The sequence below is a fragment of the Budorcas taxicolor genome, chromosome X (genome assembly GCF_023091745.1).
Source record: "Budorcas taxicolor isolate Tak-1 chromosome X, Takin1.1, whole genome shotgun sequence".
In the NCBI taxonomy this organism is placed as follows: domain Eukaryota; kingdom Metazoa; phylum Chordata; class Mammalia; order Artiodactyla; family Bovidae; genus Budorcas; species Budorcas taxicolor.
In genome coordinates, this window is record NC_068935.1 from 120,957,638 (window position 1) to 120,982,461 (window position 24,824).

General features: G+C 41.4%; 1 protein-coding gene across 2 annotated transcripts in view; it reads left to right on the plus strand.

Annotated features, from left to right (window-relative positions):
- The first annotated feature begins 714 nt into the window (after positions 1–714).
- The window catches only part of ACOT9 (acyl-CoA thioesterase 9), a 30,422-nt gene continuing 6,312 nt past the window's right edge, over positions 715–24,824 (plus strand). Inside the window, exons 1-8 of one of the 2 annotated variants that reach the window (XM_052663310.1) lie at positions 715–881; positions 5,377–5,468; positions 7,440–7,485; positions 9,288–9,458; positions 9,687–9,724; positions 14,423–14,506; positions 14,904–15,007; positions 20,830–20,903. In XM_052663310.1, the coding sequence (XP_052519270.1) occupies positions 862–881; positions 5,377–5,468; positions 7,440–7,485; positions 9,288–9,458; positions 9,687–9,724; positions 14,423–14,506; positions 14,904–15,007; positions 20,830–20,903 (629 nt within the window). In that variant the 5' untranslated portion in view covers positions 715–861. Of the gene's footprint in view, positions 882–5,376; positions 5,469–7,439; positions 7,486–8,853; positions 8,875–9,287; positions 9,459–9,686; positions 9,725–14,422; positions 14,507–14,903; positions 15,008–20,829; positions 20,904–24,824 lie in introns of those variants that run through there. The other variant, XM_052663311.1, reaches the window with a different exon arrangement.

Genomic DNA, 24,824 nt, shown 5'->3' on the forward strand with positions numbered 1-24,824 from the left:
GCTAACTTGCTTGATGATTATAAGGTAAGCCTCCTAAGGGCAGGGAGTTTTGTCTATTTTGCTGCATCTTCAGAATCTACAGAGTCCTGCACACTGCAAACAGCTGTATAAGAATTCGTTGAATGAACTGGAGAATCACAGCCTAGGGTAACATCGTCTTAACTTTCTGGCCTTGAATCTCTTGGGCGGGCCAAGATTTTCCACTGCCATACGCTAGGGGGCAGATCGAGATTAGAAAAGGAACAATTTTTTCCCCCGGAGGGCAGAGTTCTCAACCTTTGCTAACGTTAGCATCACCTGGGCTGCCTTTAGACATACTGCACCAGGATGCAGTATGATGCAGGATGATGATGTTCAGTCGCCAAGTCGTGTCCAACTCTACCTCTGACTAAATCAGCATCTCCAGAGGGTGGGGCCCTGAGTGGGATAACGGAGACAAGCTCCAAGGACGCGGCTGAACCTATCCTCTGCGTCACACTCCGGTGCCGCCCGGTGCATTTTATCCACAGTATTTGTGATAGGCCAGTGTCGTAGTTAGCAACACTTCCGCCGCTGCTGATTGAGCGGGAACCTGAGGGGAGACGGATTCCAGCTTCTCGCCAATGAGGGGGCCTGCAGGCGCAGCGTGGCCCCGCCCCCAGGCAACGAGGCCCCGCCCTTGGACAGCGAGACTCCGCTCCCGGACCGCGTAGCCCCGCCCCGAGCCCCCTTCCGCGGCCGTGGTGCAAGGGTGCGGTCCGGGTGAGGTCGGGTCTGGCGCCCGAGCGCTCTCTCCGTCTTCGCGCTTTAATCGACTTCTCTCCACCGACCGGTGCGTGGGGCCCGGCTCTGTGGTCAGGCGTGCAGCGGCTGCCAAGCGCGATGAGGCGAGCGGCGCTGCGGTAGGTAGCCGGGCGCCTGGCGGGGCGCGGACCGGGGGCGCCCACTCCCTCCCTCGGCGCTGCTAGTGGGCCCGGGCGGAAGGAGCGGGCCGCAGCAGGCGGAACTAATGCCGGGGGCTTATGGGCAGAAAACAGGGTCGGGTAGGGAAGGGCACTAACGTACCGTGACCCCGCCGGCCTCAGGTGGGGCACCGCACCCCCGACTTGCGCGTCTTCTGGCCGGAGTTTGATGATAAAAGTGAAGCGACACTTGAAGGGAGGAAGTTAGGCGTTCCCTGACGTTCCTTTTTCTTTGCTCATCTGAGGTGTAGTGTGGAGTTAGCCTTTTGTCGGAAGGCTGGAGTTTAGGACTGCATATTTTATCGCCCTCTACGCTTCTTTGCAGAGCATGTTTAAGGTTAAGTGCGTGACAGACTTGGACTCTGACTTGAGTGTGTTGTAATGTGGGTAGAGATTGCAGGGTACCTTCTGGCCTCTCAGGACCTCAGAACTGTGTGACTAGGTCCCCTGGTGCTGATTGAACTTTACTTTTACTGAGCAGCAAGACCCGTGAGGCCAGGTGGGGGAGTGGCTTTGATTGGGCCACTTGGACAAGGAGGATGCCTTTTTGTGTAAGTCATCATCCCAGCGTGTCCAGTGACGGTTTAAGGCTTTAGACTCCAGAGCATGTCTGGCTCTCCCCCAACCCGCTGCACCGGAGCCCTCCAGCTGTTCCAAGATCTTTCTGCTTGGTTGCGTCCCAGGGGGCCGACCCTTGTTGCAGCTTCTGAATTCATCCTGCCGCAGGTGTACCAGCCCCCCTGGTATGGCCCGCAGTGGTTCTGAGTGACGGTGATCCCCAGCCGTTCACTTGGGGGCCCTGAATCTCTCTCATTGTTCCTGTGGACCCTGCTGGCAGTTGAAAAAGGTTCTCTGCGTCTGTCTGTCTCTCATTTTCTCATTAACTTTGTTTTACTGCTTGAAGACAGGTTGAAGGTCATTAGGAGAAGAACCACAGTTGCCTTTAGCTTGTATTGACATGATGTGGCAGGCCTTGTACAATCTCCAGGGTTCTGTCCATGTGCCTTTTCCCAGGAAGCCTTCCTTGATCTCCCCTCTCCCCCATTCAGAAGTCCTCTTTTTTTTGCCGTGAGCTCCTTGTATACCTGCCATTCCTTTCTTCTGATTCTTGTAGACCCTCAAGCAGGTACTCTGTTAGTGTCTAGTGAGAGTACATAAATGAATACAGACTGTCTGGCATATTTAGGTTATTTGACTGGTAGGTTGTTTTTGTACTTTCTTTTTTTCCCCTTACTAGTGGAAGAGTCACTTATATTTGTTTAGTCTCTAAACTGAGGCATTTTTCCTAAGTGGAGGGCCTGTGAGTGTCATTGCCTGGTTTTGTACTGAAAACTCTTCCCAGACACCCATCCTAAGCTTGGAACCCAGAACAGCTAAGACTTCTGTTCACACCTGCATGTGACTTTGGTGACTCCCTTCAGTAGCCATGAACAGGTTGGGTTCGTTCGTTTCCTTTCATTGGGAAGGTTCAATAATGGAGTCCTAGGGCCTGACTCTCCTAGAGGCCTCTTGACAGTTTCTTCTAAAGGCCTAGAGGTTTTGCTGTAATTAAGACTCCAGAGGGCTTATTGGGGAATAAACCAATAACTGAGGTACTGAGGTGTTAGGCAGCAGTTGAAGCATTCCACCACACCCCTCCTCCCCCCGAATCTCAGTGTCTCGTAGATAAAGAGAAATAGTCTGGAGTTATGAAAAGAGCAGCTTCCCAAATGTCTGGTGTACGTGGGGGGTGAGGAGGAATCAGAAGAACTTGGCTGTATACAGCGTGCTAGTTGACTGGCAGGGGAAAAGTCATCTAATTTCTTTGGGCCTTAGTTTTTCCAGGAGGTTGATCTGAATCACAGTATTTTAAGTCTAGGGTCCCGTGGGGGTGTCAAAAGGGAGTGGTCTGTGAACCATCTGAAATAATATATATCATTGTGTGTATCAATAAAATATATCCCCCCACCCCAGCTACTAGGCATGAGGGGTCACAGGTTTCATCAGATTATCAGTAGGGACAACATGAAATTGTAGTGAAAAGTTACAATACACTGAATATTCACAGGATAATAGAAATTTGTTATACTGATACATGATCAGTATAATCAATGATTTTTAAAAAGAGCATTCACATTAGGCCTTCATTGTGCTACAGGGATGTATTTCCACATTTTTTATGGCAGTGTGCAAAGAGCAGGGTTGCAGGACCAGGACCACAGTTTTCCAAATAATTTGACCCAAGTGTTTCTCTGTATTTATCAGCTTTTTTTTACTGTCTCCATTTGATACTCTATTCATAGATGGTCCATTACAGTGCCTGGCTTATTCCCAAACTTCTGGTCACTTTTGACTTTTAGGGGAGACTCTGAAGAAGCATGCCTTTCTGGAATAGCTCATGTTTTTTTGAGGACTTGTCAATGTACTAGGCATGCCCCTCACAGGTTAATGTGTGTTAACTTCTCTATTTTACATATGAGGAGACTGAAGCTCAGAGAGGTTAGGTAACTTGCTCAGCTAACAAGCAGCATGGTCAGGCTCTTAACCTCTGTATGCTACACTGCTCTTCACTCAGGCAGAATGAGATAGTTTTCCTCAGTCTGCAGAAAATGCTGCTTCTTAAGGAACAAGACAGAATGCTTGTATAAATGTGTATTTACCCAAATATGTGAGATGAGTTGTATAGCTCCTGTTAGTCCGTGATTAGTATTTAAAGTTTTTACCCACTCAGAGTCAGATCTCATTTCTTATATTGCGATCATCTACCACATCTATTATTATTCCCAGTTAATGTATTGAGGGCATGATTTTTTGCTCTTCCAGCTAATAGTGGCAATGGGAGATTTTTAGCTTTTTCCAGTGTGCTTTTTCAAACCCAGTATATTCAGTTGCAGAATAGTAGTTTCTGAGATGGGAGAACGAAGGACCACATGCTCTATTTCCTTCAGTGAGGGATTTGAAACTACAGAGTATACAGAAAGTGAAATAGTGAAAAAGTTCAGCTCATGTTCTGAGAAAATGCAAATTAGAAGGTCAGGAATAAGAAGATTGAAATATTAATCCACATATAAAAATACAGAAATGGAAAATTTATTGGGAAAAGATAAACCAAAACTGTGTAAGGTAGAGTCTTGTTAGCTGTATGATTGGAGAATAAACACAAAACCAAAACCTGAACCCTTTAGGAAGCATTCTGGTCTTAGTGGATGAGCAGGGAGCATATCAGAGACAGTGTGATGTCTGGCTGGCTAAGGAGTTAATTTAGCCATTGAGCATGTGCTCCTTTCTGTATTCTTTGCAGTTAGAGTAGTTGACTTGGTGAAAGGACCAGGATTTGTTCTAGTAGCACATGACTGAAAACTACATGGAGATTTTACCAGATATTTTTAGTCAGAGACCCTTTGTGAATGCTGTAATTCAGAAGAGAAATCTATGGTAAATTTGGACTCTAAAGAAAATAAGTTAGTTATTACTGAACCTGGCATTGCTGCTGCTAAGTTGCTTCAGTTGCGTCCGACTGTGCGACCCCATAGATGGCACCGTCCCTGGGATTCTCCAGGCAAGAACACTGGAGTGGGTTGCCATTTCCTTCTCCAGTGCATCAAAGTGAAAAGTGGAAGGGAAGTCGCTCAGTCGTGTCCAACTCTTAGAGACCCCATGGACGGCAGCTTACCAGGCTCCTCTGTCCATGGGATTTTCCAGGCAAGCGTACTGGAGTGGGGTGCCGTTAGGTAGTCAGAATTTACTAGTCACTTGAGCTGGAATGAATAACAATATCTGGGGTTTTTGACGTTTTCAATGCCTTGCCTTAGTCCACTGGGCTCTCAACAGATCACTCTGTCAGTCCCTGATAGTATATGTGTGTTATCCCTGATAGCAGAGTGTGTGGTTAGGAGTCAAAACTTATGTACTAGCCAAAATCAAGTTAAACAGTTTGTTTTGGGGAACAGGTTAAGAATATTTGGGTAAATACCTTGGATTTTATTCCACTGGGGAGTAGGAAATTTCTGCCTAAGTACAATAAATATTCTCTTTGAGTAACCCTGGAAAGGGTTAATTCTGTTTTCAAAGCTGATTGACTTTTAATTGGGTTTAGTTTATTTATTGAGGAAGTATGGTATGACAATAACAAAATATTTTTTGTTTACTCAGCTGCTTACCAAATAGATTCTGGGCTTCTGAAGGTAATAAGTTAGAACCATGAAACCTGGTTGATATCTTTTATTTATTTATTTTGTAGATTGTTAACCTAATTTACTCTCATTGGAGAGATGGTTTATGGTGTAGCCTCATAAGCAAATATACATACACTTGAGAAACAACCGCAGACACTGTAAAGACAGTATTTACTAAGAGTGTGCAATGGCAAAGTGCTCCAGAGGAGGCACAGGTCTTTGGAATTGCGAGGAAAGAAGCCGTGGAACCTTCTCTAAGTGTGTTTCTTCTTGTTTTATAGGTTTTGTACCCTGAGCAAGGGCCTGCTTGCTCCCAGCAGAGGACTGACTCAAGAACCTCAGAACCCGGAAAATGTCTTCCACATCCGTGAAGGCAAGCATGAGTACTTACCTTTTAGGCCCATATAGGGAAAAAAAAAAAAAACAAAACCCTGTTTTATTTGAGAGGCATGTAGATAGACAGGGCAAATGACGCATAGTAAAGGTTGCTTTTTCATAAGATTCTCATTTAGAAAATGACCAGGATAGCTTTGGATAGAAATCACATTCAGAATTTGACCTTTGGTTCCTTAGGGACCAAGCTTTTAGTTAAGTGATTTTTACATCCCCTGTGTAGGTACTGTGAAGGCATGGAAAAAACATATAATTCATGAGCAAGAGACAGGCCCTTCAGTTGTACCAACTAAAGACTCCTAGTCTGTAGTTTTGTTAGAGGTATCCTATTAATCTATGGTTAATCGAAGTTAATTTCAGTTACTAACACGATATGCAAACTATGGATGTCTGTGTCAGTGTAGGAATATTCATTATAATGAAAATTATGGCTTCTTTAAAGGATCCAAATATATATATATATGTGTGTATATATACAAAATTTAAAATTTGCTTTGTTTTCTTGGCCCTCAGCACCTGCCTCTCTTCTTAAACTCATTATAAACTAATAATAATCATTTTTTATCACTGAGCATCAGTAATCTGTGTACTGTTTGGGATTCTTTCTATCCATTCTTTTATTTAAAGGACTTGGGAGGGAAAAAAAGTCAGAAATAAGACTAATTTACTAATGGATATTTTTGGCACAGTACTCTATGGTTTAATTGTAATTAGAGTTTGGACCTAATTTATGGTATGTAACAGTTGGGTTTTTTTTGCCACACTGTGTGGCTTGTGGGATCTTAGTCCCCTGACCAGAGATTGAACTCAGGCCCCAGCAATGAAAGTACAAAGTTCTAACCACTGGACCACCAAGGAATTTGCTATAACAGTTGTTTGATAGAAAAATCAACCACTTTTTAATGAAAAGTAAAATGCATGTTCATCTAACCATATTTGGTTTTGATCACTTAGTTTTTGAAGGAACAAGGATTGCTGTAGGTAATTTTCTGTAACCGGAATGTATATTTTAAAATGCTAGATAACAATGCATGAACTCAAAACATTATTTAAAATCCTATAGATTTATTTTCTAATGTTGACTAACTACTGTTTAATCTTAATTTATTTCCCCTTTATCCATATAGCATGTTCACCTATACATGTGAATCATGGTGTGTGTGTGGTAATTGGTATCAACTCTTTTTTTAAGTGCTTAAATTTTTTTGCAATAATTTATTCTTGCAATTTGGGGCAATGGGCATTAACTAAACTTAAATTGCTTTCTTTGCCTTTCCTTTTTTGCTTAGTTTTCCTTGCCTCAACTTTTCTAACATTTAGGGTAATATAAATGTATGAGAAATCAATTAGAGTGAGACTCAAATTTTGACATTAGTCCCACTGCCTATAAGAGGATAGACTGGGATTCTGTTCATAATGTCTTCATCATAAAGGGACTCCTACTGATGCTGATACACAGCCTCATCTGATGAATAATTGGAATTACCCTTTTCTGCTTATTTATAAGGAAAAAAGTTTGGGTTTTTCCGTATCATCTTATGGAAAACCCGAACTTTTTGGCCAGCCCAATAAATCCCAGTGATTGACACAGGATATTCTTTTCTGCACTAAGGAAGGAGAAGGAAATGGCAACCCACTCCAGTGTTCTTGCCTAGAGAATCCCATGGACGGAGGAGCCTGGTGGGCTGCTGTCCATAGGGTCGCGGAGTCAGACGCGACTGAAGCGACTTAGCAGCGGCAGCAGCACTAAGGAAACAGTAATTGTTTTAAGTTTTGGGGACCCAGAGGCCTGATCCCTTCCCTGAGCTGTTTGTTTATGGCATTAAATGGAAATTCATACCTCTTTGAATATTTTGAATGCATGACTCACTTTTTGGAGTTCTGGAGCTCATTGCCGTAATCCAGTTCTCACATTCTTAGTTTCATGGAATGACCTCTATTTTTGTTTCAGTTCGAGATAAGTTGCGGGAGATAGTAGGAGCATCCACAAACTGGAGGTATGCACTCTGTTCATTCGTTCTTCTACCCCTGGAGTGGTATGCCAGGCTTATTTAGGCTCAGGTGATGCTCCCATTATAGGAACGGGGGAAGCCCATTGTTAAGAAATGGATTGAGAGGTTTTTTCACTTGGGGAAGAAGATCAACATTCCAGCATACTCATCAGTTGATGCTTTGTTGTCGTAAAATCATGTAATTTACATGTACTCTACATTTTTCAAAGTGCATTCAGGTATATTACCTCACTGATTGTCAGTGAAACTTAGGACATGCTTATGACATATGTTTCTGTTCCTTTTTTGCATATGATGAGACTGAAACTCAGACATTGAACAATCGAGTGCTGGGGTTTGAACTTGAACCCAAGTTTCCTGGTTTATCTGTTTCATGAAGCATGACTCCTTTATTGCTTCTTATGAGTTCATAATTAACCAGGTCTCCCATACAATCTTTGTCTCTCAGTATTTCCTTATTGTAAAATAGGGTAGAATCTCTCTTGGTGAACAGAATTTTGAGGCTAAAATGAGATAAACAGAAAGCAAAGTAATAATCTATTATTGGTATAAAAATTACCTAATGACTTATTTTTATCTCATTTTATGAAAAATTTCAATTTACTGAAAAGTGGAAAAAATGAATACCTTTTGTTCCCACCATCTGAATTGGGTACTTAGGAACATTTTTCCAAACTTGCCAATTTACATATACTGGCTGTATAGGTTCATGACACTTCAGCTCCAGTTATGTTCCAGTATATCTCTAATAAATAAATATATTTTCCTATGTAACAAAATAAGCAGTTGTAAATCTCCAATAAGTAAGATGTTCTCTCCTGTGGTGAAATTGACAGTAATTCCCTAATAGTATATTATTTCATCCATATTCAGCATTCCTCCATTGTTCCCCACATTTTTTAATAACTTTTAATAAAAATCAAGATCCAGTAAACAATTGCATGCTTATAACTCTTGTCTCCCCTAATGCAGAATAATAATTACCCCTGCCTCCTTTTTAATCCCTATGAGTTTAAAGAGGCCAAGCCATTTGTCTTATTGAATGTTCCATATTCTGGATTTATCTGGTTCCATTTGTAGGCTTCACCTTTCTGGCAGTTATACTTCTTAAATAAGCTTAGAAAGACAGCTTAATGAATGATACTGTGAACATTTTAGTTCCCTATCCCCTTGTGTCTCTCTTCTCTTCCACCTTAATTGTCTCTTCTTTTTCTTCCCTGTCTTCTTTTCATATTATTTTCCTCTTTACCTTTTGGTCTGCCTTCCAAACTTCTTTTGGATATACTCCATTTTTCCTCCTCTGTCTCTCTTTCCTGAAATTGAAGGCAGAGAGAGAGAGAGAGCTGGGGCACAGAAAAAACGAGACTTGTCCAGGTGAGAAATGGGAATGTGGAGTTCAGTGGCCATGTTGTTCTTTAGTGCATTTACATATATTTTAATATATATATATTTTTTATTATGTCCATTTCTGTATTTTTAGTTTGATTTTTAAGATTCTGTTCTTTCAATACACTTTTTGATGAGGGTGAATGTATCATTCATTTGGATATATCTGTATCACTTACAAGTATATTTTTCTTATCTACTAGGCTGAGAAATTTTAAAAGAAATTTTAATTTCACCAAGTGGCAGGTGGGAAGGGAGGGAAGGAAGGGAAGGAAAAGGAGATGAGGTAGGTCCAGACCTGCTCTTTCCTCCTTTCATGGTGTCTGACGGGCCTGTATAGCACTGAAATTGTGGGAGAGCAGGTTCCTGTGTTTCATGAAGCTTGTATCCTTTCTTCTCAGAGACCATGTGAAAGCAATGGAGGAAAGAAAACTACTTCATAGTTTCCTGGCTAAGTCACAAAAAGGACTGCCTCCTAGGACCATGAAAGACAGTTACATTGAAGTTTTCTTGCCTTTGGGCAGTCAGCCTGAATTACGAGAGAAATATTTGACTGTTCAAAACACTGTAAGGTAACACAGCACTATTTTTGCTTGTGCCATTTGTTTTTATTTTATTTCCTTTCTTTGTTATAACTTTGAGATCCGTTCACTTATCTAAAATGTGTGATTCTCTGATTTTTAATATATTCAGAGAATTGTACAATTTTAGTAGATATTTATCAGCCCATGATGTGTTATTTTTTTTTAAAGGGTGATCATCATGATTTTCATTTCATCACAGTTTTCTTTATTTTACAGGTTTGGCAGGATTCTTGAGGATCTTGACAGCCTAGGAGGTATTGATATTTTAATATTTTTGAATAGGGACTTACATCAATGCATTGATGCCTCTGGCTGGAAAAGGTCTTTTTTTTCTTTAACTTGCACAGATGAAGATATTCTAAAAGAGCAGAAAAAGAATGGCATCTGTACTAATTCTGAATTGTCATAATTATTTAATTAAATTTACCGAAAAGTGGCAGAGTACAAGGAGTTGTTCTTCCCTGAATCATGTGAGAGTATGTTGATGACACGATGCACATCAGCCCCAAATATTTTCACATGTGGTTCCTACAAACAAGGACATTCTTCTTCATTAACTACAAGATAACCCTCAAAATCAAGAAATTAACACTGACGTTTAGACAGTCTAATCCTCAGACCCCATTCAACTTTGGCCAGAGGTCCTTTATAGCAGGAGGATCCACTTCTGAATCATGTATTGTGTTTAGTTGTTGTGTCATAGATAGTTCATCAGTCTTTCCCTGACTTTCATGACCTTGACACTCCTGAAGGTTATGCGCCAGTTCTTTTGTGGAATTTCTTTTTATTTGGTTTTGTTTGATGCTTCCCCAAGATTAGGTATGGGACATGCATGTTCGACTGGAGTGACATAGAAGGGGTGCTGTGTTTCTGTTGCATCTTAGCAGGTAGTGCATAATTCTTGTTTGTCCTATTCCTGTGATGTTATCTTTGATTCCTTGGTGAAGGTGGTGTCTGCCAGGTTTCTTTGCTGTAAAGTTAGTCTTTTCCCCTTTTTAATTAGTAAGTACCTTGTTGGGACTTGTGAAAATCACATTCCTCATCAGACTTTTATCAATTATTTTGAACTCAGTAGGGACTCAGGGATTCCTGTGTTACTGAATGGATTAGAATGTATTTCTGTCGTCTGTTTTGATGTTCAAATTGTCCCAGGACTGTTTCAGTCCCTTCATGCTGACTTCTGTGGTTTTTTCTGTTTTTTTTTTTTTTCTTTCTTTCTTGGATGTGTCCCCGTCATTCTCTGAGCACTTCCTCACTTTTTGGCACAAGATCTTCTAGGCTCATTTCTACTTTTTGTGTTCCAGTCCTGGAATCAGCCAAATCTCTGAGAAGCCCTGGATCTTTTTAATGGAGAAACCAAGATCTGGGTGCTGGAGTGGTCATCGTTGCTGGGGTATCACTATTCCAATGCCCTTTTAGTATGTGAGCTGGGGAATATATGCACATACATGTTCATTTCCATTTATACCTGCCTGCCAATCTCTCTTCTCTTCTTCCCATCTGTCTATATCTCTGTTTGTTGGAACCCTGGGTTCATACTGATAGTCCCAATTCTAATCCAGCCACAGTTCCATTCTTTATTCCTCCTTTTTCACATTTGTAATTCTCTTCTCCAGCTGGCTCCATTATCCAGAATATAATTACTTATTTGGTCAGTTCCCCTGTATATAGCCAGTTTCACGTGACTGCCACCTCAAAATCCTCCTGGATGCTCCCCTCACCTCGCTGGGGTGCTGCTCTGTACCAGGTCACCCTCTGCAGGTCACCGTCCTCATTGTGCTTGGGCTGCAGCTTGCTGGGCCATGGCTCTCATTGCCTCACGGTGTGTCCTCCTGACCCCACGTGGGCTTCAGCACTCGATTTGGGGCTGTGCTGCTTGCTCCTACTGAATGGCCTTTGGACTGAACTGTTGGGAAAGCATTTAAAGAAAGCCTCTGTTAATCTTTAAAATAGAGACGTAAATCCATTGTTGGGCTTTCACCTAGTTACGTTTTTCTTGAAATTAATAAACTTGCTTAAAAATTCATAAGTTAGTTAATGTTAGTCACTCAGTTGTGTCTGACTGTATGTGACACTGTGGACAGTAGCCCGCCAGGCTCCTCTGTCCATGGAATTCTCCAGGCAAGAATACTGGAGTGGGTTGCCATTTCCTTCTCTGGGGGATCTTCCCAACCCAGGGATCGAACCCAGGTCTTTAGCATTGCAAGCAGACGCTTTAACCTCTGAGCCAAATAAATGGGCTTCCCTGGTGGCTCAGACGATGAAGAGTCTGCCTGCAATGTCTGCCAGTGAAGGAGACACTGGTTTGATACCTGGGTTGGAGAATTCCATGGACAGAGGAATCTGGCAGGCTACAGTCCAGGGGGTCACAAAGAGTTGGACATGACTGAGTGACTAACACTTAGCTTAAATACACAAACACCCCTGCCACTATGCTGTTTTTCTTCATCACCTCATGTAGATGGCTAGTCCCTTTTCCTTGTTCATTTGATACTGTTCCATCCCTTTCTTCAAGAAACTTGCCTTTTATCACATGCACTTTCTCCCTCGTATCTCAAGCCTTTGGTCAACTTCACTTTTCCCTCAGTTTCTAAACATATTCAAGGCTCTTAATGAAAAATAGGTAAAATCCCCTTCCCTTATAGCGCTCTCCAGTTTTCTTTCCCTCTCACTTGAGAGCTAACTTTGTGTTCTGGCTTCTGCTCCTCTGTGTCATTGAGCTGATCATGCCAAGCAGTCTGTTGCTGCCTTACTGCGTGATCTCACAGGTGCTTCTTGGCATACCTGACCCCTTTGCAGCTCCTGACAATGTCGAACTCACCTGTGGGCATTGTCGATATTTCCTCCCACCTCTCAGGCTGCTACTTTCCAGTCTCCTTTGTAGCTTCCTCTTTCTCTGTTGATCCTTTAAATGTTGCTGATCCCCAGGGTGTTGTCTTCTGCCCCTTTTTGTTGTTGATAGATGCACTTTCTCTATAAATCTCGAATCCCAGTGCTTCAACTGTTCTCAGTATTGTTGAGTTGTTCAGTCGTGTTCTACCCCGTGGATACCAGGCTTCCCTGTCCTTCACCATCTCGCGGAATTTGCTCAAACTCCTGTCCATTGAGTCAGTGATGCCATCCAACCATCTCATCCTCTGTCGTCCCCTTCTCCTCCTATATTAGCTGTATTTATTTCATTAAAATGTACTTAAATAAAAACCAGTATAAAGAGGCACAAATACGAGAACAGGAAAAATTCACCATGAAAATATAAAAAGTCCAAACCTGCTTGCATGTAGTAATAGTCTTAGTTCAAAATGAATTGCTGAATTTGACTGCTTTAAATTGAAAAACTCCCATATGACCAAAGATACTGTTAACAACAACAATAAAAACCCTAGCACATGTCTGCAAGAAAGAGTAACCAAAAAGAAGAATGAAGAAAATAATAAACTATATAAAAGGGTTACTACAAATGAATAAGAAAAAGATAAAGAAGCTAACCCAAAATGGGGGCTTCCCTGGTGGCTCAGTGATAAGGAATCCGCCTGCTAATGCAGGGGACACAGGTTTAATCCCGAGTCCAGGATGATCCCACATCCCACAGAGCAACTAAGCCCTTGGACCACAACTACTGAGCCCATGTGCCACAGTGACTGAGGCCCACTCGCCTGGAGCCTGTGCTCCACAAGAGAATCTCTGTCATCCTCTTCTCCTTCGGCCTTCAATCTTTCCCAGCCTCGGGGTCTCTGTATCAGGTGGCCAAGTACTGGAGCTTCAGTATCAGTCCTCCCAATGAATATTCAGGGTTGATTTCCTTTAGGATTGACTGGTTTGATCTTCTTGCTGTCCAAGGGACTCTCAAGAGTCTTCTCCAAAACCATGGTTCAAAAGCATCAATTTTAGTATGGGAGCTATATAAGGTACATTTCCTGGCCTGCTCTTGTGAGTTGCAGACTAGTTTGTCCTGCCTTTTGGCCATCTTCATTTGGATCTGCCATGGACTTCCTGAATTCAGTGTGTTGAAAATAGTCCACTCTGCTCTTCCTGTGTATATCCTTTTTCTTAGTGAATGGTACATCGTCTTCACTCATGCAAGTTAGATACCTGAGTTAATTTAAGTCTTGTCAAACCTGCTTTCTTAGCTCTTGGATCTTTTCTCTTGTCTTCATTTCCACTAATGTGCCGTAGGTCAGAACTTACAGTTTCCTTTCTGGGTACCATAAAGGTTTTTAAATGGAGTTTCTTGCCTTTTGCTCCTCATCCCCCTCCTAGTACATCCTTTAGCAGGTGCATGGATGGAAGAGTTTATTGTTACTCAGCAGATACTGAGCACAGACCCAGTCCTGAGGGTTGATGATACAAATTTGAATGAATCATCGGGTAGGCAGGAATGCTATTGAAGAAGTACAGTACAATTTTAAATGAGTTGATATTTGTAAGGTACATAGAGTCATGCTTAGCACCTGTACATACTTGTTAAAATATGGGAAGTACACAGATCACCATGGGGTAGTGTAGGAGCCGAGGGTATTATGGGGAAGGAGGGAGAGCTCTAAGCCAAATAATAGCTTCATGATTCAGGAAGAGTCAAGAGAAAAAAGGTAGGTGAGTCCTTGTCTTTTATTTCTCTTTTTGAAGAAGTTTGATGTTTTCAGACTCATGTGTTTGGGTCTTTTGCTGCCTTAGGCACCATACCTTGGTTGAGTGATAATAAGCCACCTGGTAGACCTGGGCTTTGGGCTTCAGTTTCCTCATCAGAGCTAAAATTCAACAGTCAGATTAGAGGATTTCTAGATCTCATTAATGTATCAAAATCTTTGGTTCTAGGATATGACCACTAGTGGGATATGGGGAATTGGGTCTTCAAAACCAGATAAGACTGTTTATGAATTTCAAGGAGTAAATTGTGAACATTAAAAAATAATTTTGCTTTTTCCTTTATTTGGTTCTCTTCTGTTTTCCTACAGTTCTTATTTGCTACATGCACAACAAAATTCATTCAGCTAAGATGTCTCCTTTATCGATAGTTACAGCCCTGGTGGACAAGATTGGTAAGTGATATTATTTTCTTGGCATACTTAGAATTTTTAGTAATTATAAAATATTGATATTAGAGGAAATACTTTCCTTTTATGGAGGAATTTTTATGTATATATATGTATATGCATATGAAAATGTCAACTATGTATCAACATGTTTTTTATAATTATCTTCGAGTGGAAGGGTTTTGCATGATTCTGGTTTCACTTTTTATATTCTTTGCATTGCCTTATTTTTCAGAAAGACATACATATGTCTTCAGTATGTCAAAAAGGAATCATATTTTTAGTTTTCAAGACCAAGAAGAAATATAGTGGAATTTATGAAAATTTCCAATGAAATATGTCGATTTACAGTACAGAAAAGTTGGAGTATGATTTGTGCTCAGGTTGATTTTCTGTTTTGTAGATATGTGTAAGAAGAATTTGAGCCCAGAACAGGACATCAAGTTCAGTGGCCATGTTAGTTGGGTTGGGAAGACATCCATGGAAGTGAAGATGCATATGTTCCAGGTGTGTCTGTGCCCAAAATCTGCCCCCTTTTTCTAATACAGCCAGCTAGCCTGAGTGAAAGAAAAGCTTACTTACCTATCTGTCCATAGATAGGTGTATAGTTTTATAAGTTTTCCACTTACAGAAGAACAATTCAAGTTCACGTCATACAGATGGTGTATTAGTATCCTCCTGGACAAAGACTGACAGATTATTTGGTGTTTATGCTTAGTGTTTATTATTTTCAAATCATATATAGCTCCATGTTCAGGTACTTATTTCTGGTTTTACCCTAGAGAATTTCACAACAGTCTGAGTTCTGTTAAACATAAATGGAATTGGTCACTGTTAGTTTCTTAGGGCTGCTGTAGCAAAGTACCACAGACCAGATGGCTTAAAGCAACAGAAATTAATTGTTTTACAATTGGAAGGCTATAAGGTCTCAGCAGGACCATGCTCCCTCTAAAACCTGTATAGGAGAAGCCTTCTTTGCTTCTTCATAGCTTCTAGTGGTTTGCTGGCTTTTTGGCATTCCTTGGCTTGTAGTTGTAACACTCATTGTCTTCTTTATTACATAGCACTTTCCTCTTGTGTTTCTATGTCTCTTCTATTCTTACAAGGGCATCAATAATACTGGATTAAGGGCCCACCTACTCCAGTGTGACCTCATCCTACCTGATTATATCTGCAATAATCCTATGTCTAAATACAGTCACCTTCACCTGTACTGAGGGTTAGGACATCAACATATCTTGTTGGGGGACACAGTTGAACCCATAACAGTCACTTAGATTACTGTAGCATCTAGGAACAGCCTCTCTGATGAGCACAAGTCAGAACAGCTATTTTAAGGTAATGAAGGACTTCCCTGGTGGCCTAGTGGCTAAGACTCTGTGCTCCTCATGCAGGGGGCCCGGGTTTAGTCCCTTCTCGGGGACCTAGATCCTACATGCTGCAACTAAGAGTTTGAATGCTGCTAAGACTCGGCACAGCCAAGTAAATTAAAAAATATATTTTTAAAAAGAGATAAAGAAATTTGTCAAGAAAAAGTACCTTGAAGATAATAGTATAGAAATCAAATAATTCAGAGTATGTTAAAGATTTCATTGTGAAAACTTATCTAAGAACAACTTAGTTATACCAGGATATTAGATGGATCTATCATTCAGATACATTTTTCTTTTCTGTTAAGAAATCATGAAGCATTTCACCTTTTGGAAAAAGTCTGAAGGTTGCTCTGCAGTAATTAAAATTATTTTGTCAAAATCAATTCAGTTCAGTTGCTCAGTTGTGTCTGACTCTTTGCAACCCCATGGATTGCAGCCCTGTAGGCCTCCCTGTCCATCACCAACTCCCAAAGCTTACTCAAACTCATGTCCATTGAGTCGGTGATGCCATCCAGCCATCTCATCCTCTTTCGTCTCCTTCTCCTCCCACCTTCAATCTTTCCCAGCATCAGGGTTTTTTCCAATCTCAGTTCTTTGCATCAGGTGGCCAAAGTATTGGAATTTCAGCTTCAGCATCAGTCCTTCCAATGAATATTCAGGACTGATTTCCTTTAGAATTGACTGGTTGGATCTCCTTGCAATCCAAGAGACTCAAGAGTCTTCTCCAACACCACAGTTCAAAAGCATCAATTCTTTGGTGCTCAGCTTTCTTTATAGTCCAACTCTCACATCTGTATATGACTACTGGAAAAACATAGCTTTGACTAGATGGACCTTTGTTGGTAAAGTAATGTCTCTGCTTTTTAATATGCTGTCTAGGTTGGTCATAGCTTTTCTTCCAAGGAGAAAGCGTCTTTTAATTTCATGGCTGCAATCACCATCTGCAGTGATTTTGAAGCCCCAAAAAATAAAGTCTGTCACTATTTCCATTGTCTCCCCATCTATTTGCTGTGAAGTGATGGGACTGGATGCCATGATCCTAGTTTTCTGAATGTTGAGTTTTAAGCCGACTTTTTCACTCTCCTCTTTCACTTTCATCAAGAGGCTCTTTTGTTCTTCTTCACTTTCTACCATAAGGGTGGTGTCATGTGCGTATCTGAGGTTATTGATATTTCTCCCGGCAATCTTGATTCCAGCTTGTGCTTCATCCAGCCCAGCATTTCACATGATGTACTCTGCATTTAAGTTAAATAAACAAAATAGGTACTTTTAAAATTTGATACTGTATGTAAACATTGAATTTTTTAAACTCCCTTGTTGCTGCTTTTAAATAATAATAATCATACTGCTTTTAAAACCAAACATGAAGTTGTTGGGGATGGTGCTATGATTTGTTCACTTCCTTTGTTAGTCCTAATGGTTGATTCACAGTGGATCCCTGGCATAAGACCTGCTTTCTAAGAATCTTGGACAAATAGATTGAAAAAGAGATAAAGGAATTATTTGGAAGAGAGCCAGTGAAAAATCAGTGTCAGAAATACACTTTTGTTTTAAATTTGCATTTCTCATTGGCCATTTTGATGAATAACTCATGGCTTAAGTGATCTTTTATTCCAGAGAGGGAGCTTGGCAATAGATACCCTGCCTCTGGTTTGGCTAAAATGTAGGTTCAGATTCCAGCTCTTGGACTTCCCTTGCAGTTCAGTGGCTAAGACTTCACACTTCCACTGCAAGGGGCACGGGTTCGATCCCTGATCAGAGGACTAGGATCCCACATGCCACATGGTGTGAGCAAAAAAAAAAAAATCCTAACTCTGCTGTTTGTTAGCCGTGTGACTGTGGGCAGATTTCTTGCCCTCTCTGAGATGCTGTTTTGTTAGCCACAGTAGCCACTAATCAAATGTTGCCAATTATGTCAATTTATCATCATTGCTATGGAGATGGTTCTAGATCTCTTCTAGGCTTGACCTTCAGACCTGCTTTTTGGGGTTCCCATAGATCTCTCTCCGATGTGTACTCTTGCTGTCTCCCAAGTCCAGTGTGTTCCAGACTGTGTCAGCTTCCTTTCCAATCTTGATTCTCCTTCGCTTTCCCCTTTCCCACCCTCCTGTTTCTCCCAGCTCCAAACCTTTGTGAAAGCTTTAATTTTTCCCTGTCCTGTGCAGCCTTTTGCCAAGTCTTGCAGATTCATCACCCACTGTTGCTCACCAGAGTCCTCGCTTCCCCTTCCCCCGGCCTCTGAGTTTCATTCAAGCCCTCACTGCCTCTTGTGTGAGCATCTTAGTTGTCTTTTAATTATTCTGCCTGCTTTTAGTCTCTTCTGTGTTAATTTTACACATATCTACCAGATAGATCTTCCACAACCGATCTTCAGTCATATCATTTCCCTTCTCAGAACCCTTCAACGGCCATTATCTGTGGTTCAAAGTCTAAATTCCTTTGACTAGTTAGGATCTAAAGTGTTAGTCGCTCAGTTGTGTCCGACTCTTTGTGACCCCCACAGACTGCAGCCCACCAGGCTCCTCTGTCCATGGAATTCTGCAGGCAAGAATACTGAAGTGGGCTGCCATTTCCTTTTCCAGGGGATCTTCCTGACCCAGGGATCGAACCCGGGTCTCCTGTAGACTGATTCTTTACCATATGAGACACCAGTTAGGATCTAAGATGCTCCATAAATAGCACCAATCTACCTAGTGGCTGGTTCACACACCTTCTTAGAGCACACCACTGGAGACCTTGAGCATCCTAAGAGTAGAGTTGTTTGTTTTGCATCCATGATGCTTAGCACTAGTGCATGTTAATTATAATAAACTGGAACATTACACAGTAGGTGAGTGAATGAGTATCCTGTTGTACATCTTCCTTTTGCCGGGATTTCTTGGGCAGTGGCTCCCCATATCCTCATTCCACCTGTGCTTCCAGGTCACATCATACTCCAATCTGTCCCTGATCCTTTCAGCTCATAGTACCTGTTCCTTCCCCACGTCCCTCTCTTCTGGTTCCTGCTATCCTCTTCTCTACAAGCTCTATACGCACATGTTTTTTCTGTTTGACTATGTGCGCATCCCCAGGGAGATCTGGGAGTGAGTCATCTATTCCACTTCCTGATGGCCAACATTTAACACTGACTTTGCAGTGATTTATGGGGTGTTCCATCTGTGCTCGGTATACAGCAGTGAGCAAAACAGAGAAAGTTCCATTCTCTTGGAGTTCACACTCTAGTAGTGCTCAACAGTCAGTTCATTCATTGAGAATCATTGATTGGGTATCTGCTGTCTGCCAGTCTTTGTGCCAGTTGCTGGGATAAACATGTGAATAAAAATGGTCTTTGTCCTCAAGGAGCTCTCGGTGCAGTAGGAAGACAGACACATAAGTAAATCATTATGGTATAGTCAATTAAGTTGGCTTCCCTGATGGCTCAGTGGTAAAGAATCCACCTGCAATGCGGGAGACGTGGGTTCGATCCCTGGGTCAGGAAGATCCCCCGGAGGAGGAAACAGCAAATGCACTCCAGTGTTCTTGCCTGAAAAATCCCACGGATAGAGGAGCCTGGTAAGCTATAGTCCAAAGGGTCACAAAGATTGGACTGAGCGACTAAGCACAAATTAAGTACTGTGCACTATTTCTCAACAGGGACACTATTAGCATTGTACGTGGGAGAATTCTTTGTTCTGCAGGACCTTCCCCTGTGTTGTGAAGTGTTACCTGCGCTGCACTAGTAATGTCCCTCAGCTCATGGCAACCATCACCAGCCCTGCATGTTTCCAGATGCCCCTAGGGGGTGATATCTTCCTAGCTTATGTTGAGAACCACTGTCAGAAGAGGCCTTTGTTTCCACTTAGGTGGCAAAAAAAGAGAGGGAATGATCAACTCTGCCTGGGGAGTAGGGCTGGGACCGGGGATGGGGAGGAGTATCTTGAGGAATGCCACCCTGAGGAAGGCATCAGGCAAAGATGTGGAGAGGAGGTGCTCAGGTGACAAAATGGGACATTCCAGGACCTCCAAGTTGTTAGGTGTGGCTAGAGAAAAAGGTGCAGGCACGAGGGGAATGTTTGGTGAACAACTGGAGATAAATCTGGGCTCCGTGGCAGAGGCTTTCCAGCAGGCTTAGAACAGATGCTGGGAGAAAGGAGGAACTCTTGAAAGGTTTGAACAGGACAGGGACATAATAAGGTGGGGGAGACTCTTCCCAAAGTTGAAGGGGAGGACTCATAAGGGGTTGAACGGATATTGGTCATGAGGACTAATGATAAGATTTGTTGAGGATGGAATCAACTGTAACCCCAGGTTACGATAGGACTTGAGGATATAACTTTCCTGGAAGTACAGACTCCTGGGGGTAAAAAAATACCTTAAAATCTTGATGGACTCTGCATTGTACGTATTTAGCTTAATCCATGGAGTTGTCACCCATCTTATCCATTCTTGGAAGCCCCTGTGCTGGGCTAAGGAAACAGGCACATCCTAGTAGTTGGCACACTCAAGTTTCCAGAAAATTTGAATGTCTGGGTGAGCGATGGGAGGTCTGCCTGGTTGTGTGTGCCTTTGGGAGGACAGCTAGGCCTGAAGAAAGCCAGCCTTCTGCAAGATGGTTACACTTAAGTGATGGTGATGCATAAGGTCCCTCTGTGACCCTTGCCCTGGGTCCCAGTCATGCAGCTCCAAGGCATAGTTTGTGCCCATCCCAGCCCTTCTCACTCTGTGCACTGTTTGGGTTTTGGAGGTGTCTCCATTGTCTGCTAGACCACAGATTGCTTGATCTTGCTGCCACTCCCCGCCAGCTGCCAGAGCCTAGTCATGTTTCTGGCATCTCAGCAGATGGCAATTAATGAATGCACTTGTCCTCTTTTGCTAATTGCAGCCTTTCCTGAAGGCTCTGGTATCTGTTAAGATTGTACTAGGTCTTCCCACTAAACGCATTTCTTACAGCTGCATTTTCTTTTCTTTGTTCTCTAGTTACATGGCAATGACTTTTCTCCTGTTTTGGATGCGACATTTGTAATGGTGGCTCGTGATTCTGAAAATAAAGGGTAATTGCTGTTTTTTTTTTCTTCCTATTTCTTCTTTTTTCCTGTTCTTTGAAAAATATAAAATATATATTTTTCAAATATCTGGAGATATCTGAAAACTGGAGAGAAAACTTTAGTAAATCTCCAGATTTATTAGATTTAATTTAATTTCTAGATTTATTCTAGATCTAATAAATTTCACTCAGTTTTGTCCGACTCTTTGCAACCCCATGGACTGTAGCCTGCGAGGCTACTCTGTCCATGGGATTCTCCAGGCAAGAATACTGGAGTGGATTGCCATTCCCTTCTCCAGAGGATCTTCTGAACCCAGGGATTGAGGGGCTCCTGCATTGCAGGAAGAGTCTTTACCATCTGAGCTACAGGGAAGTCCTTAAATATATTTTTCAAATATCTGGAGATATGTGAAAACTGGAGAGAAGACTTTGATAAATTTCTAGATACCATCACCTAAACTTAAGAGTTTTGACCTTTTGCCATATTTGCTTCTTTTTTAAAGGTATATTATTTTCTGTGTCATATTTTAAAGCAATTCCAGATATAATGACATTTCACCTCTAAATACCTTAGTGTAGACATTGCTTTAAAAATGAGGATATTTTCTTAAATAACTACATTACCACTAGGACACCTAACAAATAATAGTAAGTACTTAATGTATTCTAATAGTTCATATTCACTTTTTAATGATTTATTTAAATCAGAATCTGAACAAGGTCCACTTACTGCATTTGATTTTTATGTCTCTTAAGTCTGTTTTTCTTTGCAACTTTATTGAGATACAATTCACATATCATGCAGTTCACTGATTGAAAGTGTACAGTTTAATGGCTTTTAGCATATTCATAAAATTGTGCAGTCTCTTCAGTCTGTGTTAATCTGGAATGGTTGTGTGCACCCACCTGTCCTTTACCCCTTCTCATGAAGGGGGCAAAAGCCCAGATTCATTGTTGTATACAGCGTCTCACTTTCTGGATTTGTCTCATTGCTTCTTCATGGTATTTTTTTTAACTTGTTTCACTATCCCTCGTATTTTCTGTAAATTGCAGTTAGATCTAAAAGCTTAGTTAGATTTGAATTCAGTGTATTTGGTGAGAGCACTTCCTAGGTGATGCTGTCTCTACTGTATCATGTCAGATTTTCCCACTCATAGTAAAGGTAAGATTAGTGTGTGGGTTCAAGTAGCAACAGACTGATCTTTCCATTATGCACTTCAGTTTATCCTCTTACGATCAACAATAATCCGCAGGTGTAGTACAGTACAAGATGTATCCCATGTACATCTTACAAATAGCTAGTTTCCCATCAGTCTTCCTTCAGCGCTTTTAATCTCCTTTGCTGATTAGCAGTTTAATCATTTTCATTAGAGGATATAAAATGATTCTCAAATTCTGACATTCTTCCTGTATTTGTTAGCCAGAGATCTGTAAAGAAGACTTTTTCTTTACCAGCTAGGGTAGTTTGGTTTGTCAAGGAAGATCAGGATCAATGTTTCATTCTTTGCTTTATTTACACATTTACTAGCTAGTGATGACAGTTTTTCTGCCTTTTAAGAAAGTATCACTGTGAGTTCATGGATTTTAACATAGTAAATATGTTTCAGTAAATTGCAGCCATTGTTCTTCCTGTTCCTTGGAATGAACATCTTTGGTCAGTGGGAACTCCTTTAAGCTGCCTCCTGTGATGAGCTATTTTTACATTTCCTAGTCTTTGATAACTTTCTGCTCTCTGGTACAATGAGATACCTTGAACTTATCCTATGCATTTCCTGCCCCAGGCCTGGTATCAGCTATTTCTCCAAGGAGTCCTCAGGTTCCTTTTAATGGGAAACTGGTAGTTAGACACTGAAATCTGGGCACTAGAACTATATGTTTTTATTAGTTTGTCATTGTTTCTAGGCTTTTTCAGTGGACAGAGCTTGAATGTATGTTAAAAAGAAAACAAAAAACCTCATAAATTTATACTGTCATTTCCAAGTCAAGTTTAGCTATACATACTTTAAAGCTTTCAGTTCAGTTCAGTTCAGCTGCTCAGTCGTGTCCTATTCTTTGCGACCCCACGAATCGCAGCACGCCAGGCCTCCCTGTCCATCACCAACTCCTGGAGTTCACTCAGACTCACGTCCATCGAGTCAGTGATGCCATCCAGCCATCTCATCCTCGGTCGTCCCCTTCTCCTCCTGCCCCCAATCCCTCCCAGCATCAGAGTCTTTTCCAATGAGTCAACTCTTACATGAGGTGGCCAAAGTACTGGAGTTTCAGCTTTAGCATCATTCCTTCCAAAGAAATCCCAGGGCTGATCTCCTTCAGAATGGACTGGTTGGATCTCCTTGCAGTCCAAGGGACTCTCCAGAGTCTTCTCCAACACCACAGTTCAAAAGCATCAATTCTTCGGCACTCAGCCTTCTTCACAGTCCAACTTTCATATCCATACATGACCACGGGAAAAACCATAGCCTTGACTAGATGGACCTTAGTCGGCAAAGTAATGTCTCTGCTTTTTAATATACTATCTAGGTTGGTCATAACTTTTCTTCCAAGGAGTAAGCATCTTTTAATTTCATGGCTGCAGTCACCATCTGCAGTGATTTTGGAGCCCCCCAAAATAAAGTCTGACACTGTTTCCACTGTTTCCCCATCTATTTGCCATGAAGTGATGGGACCAGATGCCATGATCTTTGTTTTCTGAATGTTGAGCTTTAAGCCAACTTTTTCACTCTCCTCTTTCACTTTCATCGAGGCTTTTTACTTCCTCTTCACTTTCTGTCATAAGGGTGGTGTCATCTGCATATCTGAGGTTATTGATATTTCTCCCAGCAATCTTGATTCCAGCTTGTGTTTCTTCCAGTCCAGCGTTTCTCATGATGTACTTTGCATATAAGTTAAATAAGCAGGGGGACAATATACAGCCTTGACGTACTCCTTTTCCTATTTGGAACCAGTCTGTTGTTCCATGTCCAGTTCTAACTGTTGCTTCCTGACATGTATACAGATTTCTCAAGAGGCAGGTCAGGTGCTTATCTTTTCTTTGTTACATTGAATTCTTGGTTCCTAATGCCGGTTATACCCAAGACATTCAAACTGGGAAAAACTGTTTAATTATGTGTGTGGGAGTGGGGTAGCAGGGAATGTTACAGGATTGCTATTGTACAGCATGGAGTCTGGAGGCCTATGAGAAGTCTGATTTGTTTCAAAAATTTGAGTTAGGAGTCTTCAATGAGAAATCTCTTTTGCTGCATGGAAAACTGACTTGGAAACCCAAGTTAAGAGCAAAAAATCCCTTGGTGACTCTTATCTGAGTGAAGTATCCACCTGTCTTCTCTCTCTCCTCCAGCCACTTCCAGCTGACCTGCTGCTCCTAGTGGCCGACCTGGGGCTCCTTTTCCAGCACTGAAGGCATTACTTAAAATTTCTCACCCAGCTGATGCATTCTAATTTTCCAAGCTGCTATTTCAGTACTTTTGTTTCCATTTTTGTTTCATCCAACCTTTGGATTCTACCATAGTGAAGGATTATCCCTTTTCTCCGTGTTTTAGTTTGAAAAATTTGACACCTACAGGAATGTAGAAAGAATAATGCAATGATCACCCATATACCCTTCACCTAAGTTCTCAAATTAACATTTTACCACTTTTCCCTTACTCTTGCCCTTTTTCAGTAAATACAAATATATACACTTCTCCTCATGTAATTGTTTCAGAGTAAGGTTGAGACTACTTTACCCATAAATAATTCAACATGTATCTCCTAAGAATAAGACGATTCTCCTGTATAACATTAGCAACTTTATTATACCCAAGAAATTTAAGTTATACAATTATTGTTTCTAATATTTGATCCATATTCAAACGATGCCAGTTGTCCCTAAAATATTCTTTATAACCTTTTCTCTTGAGTCAGGGTATGATTAAGGAGCATGTATTGT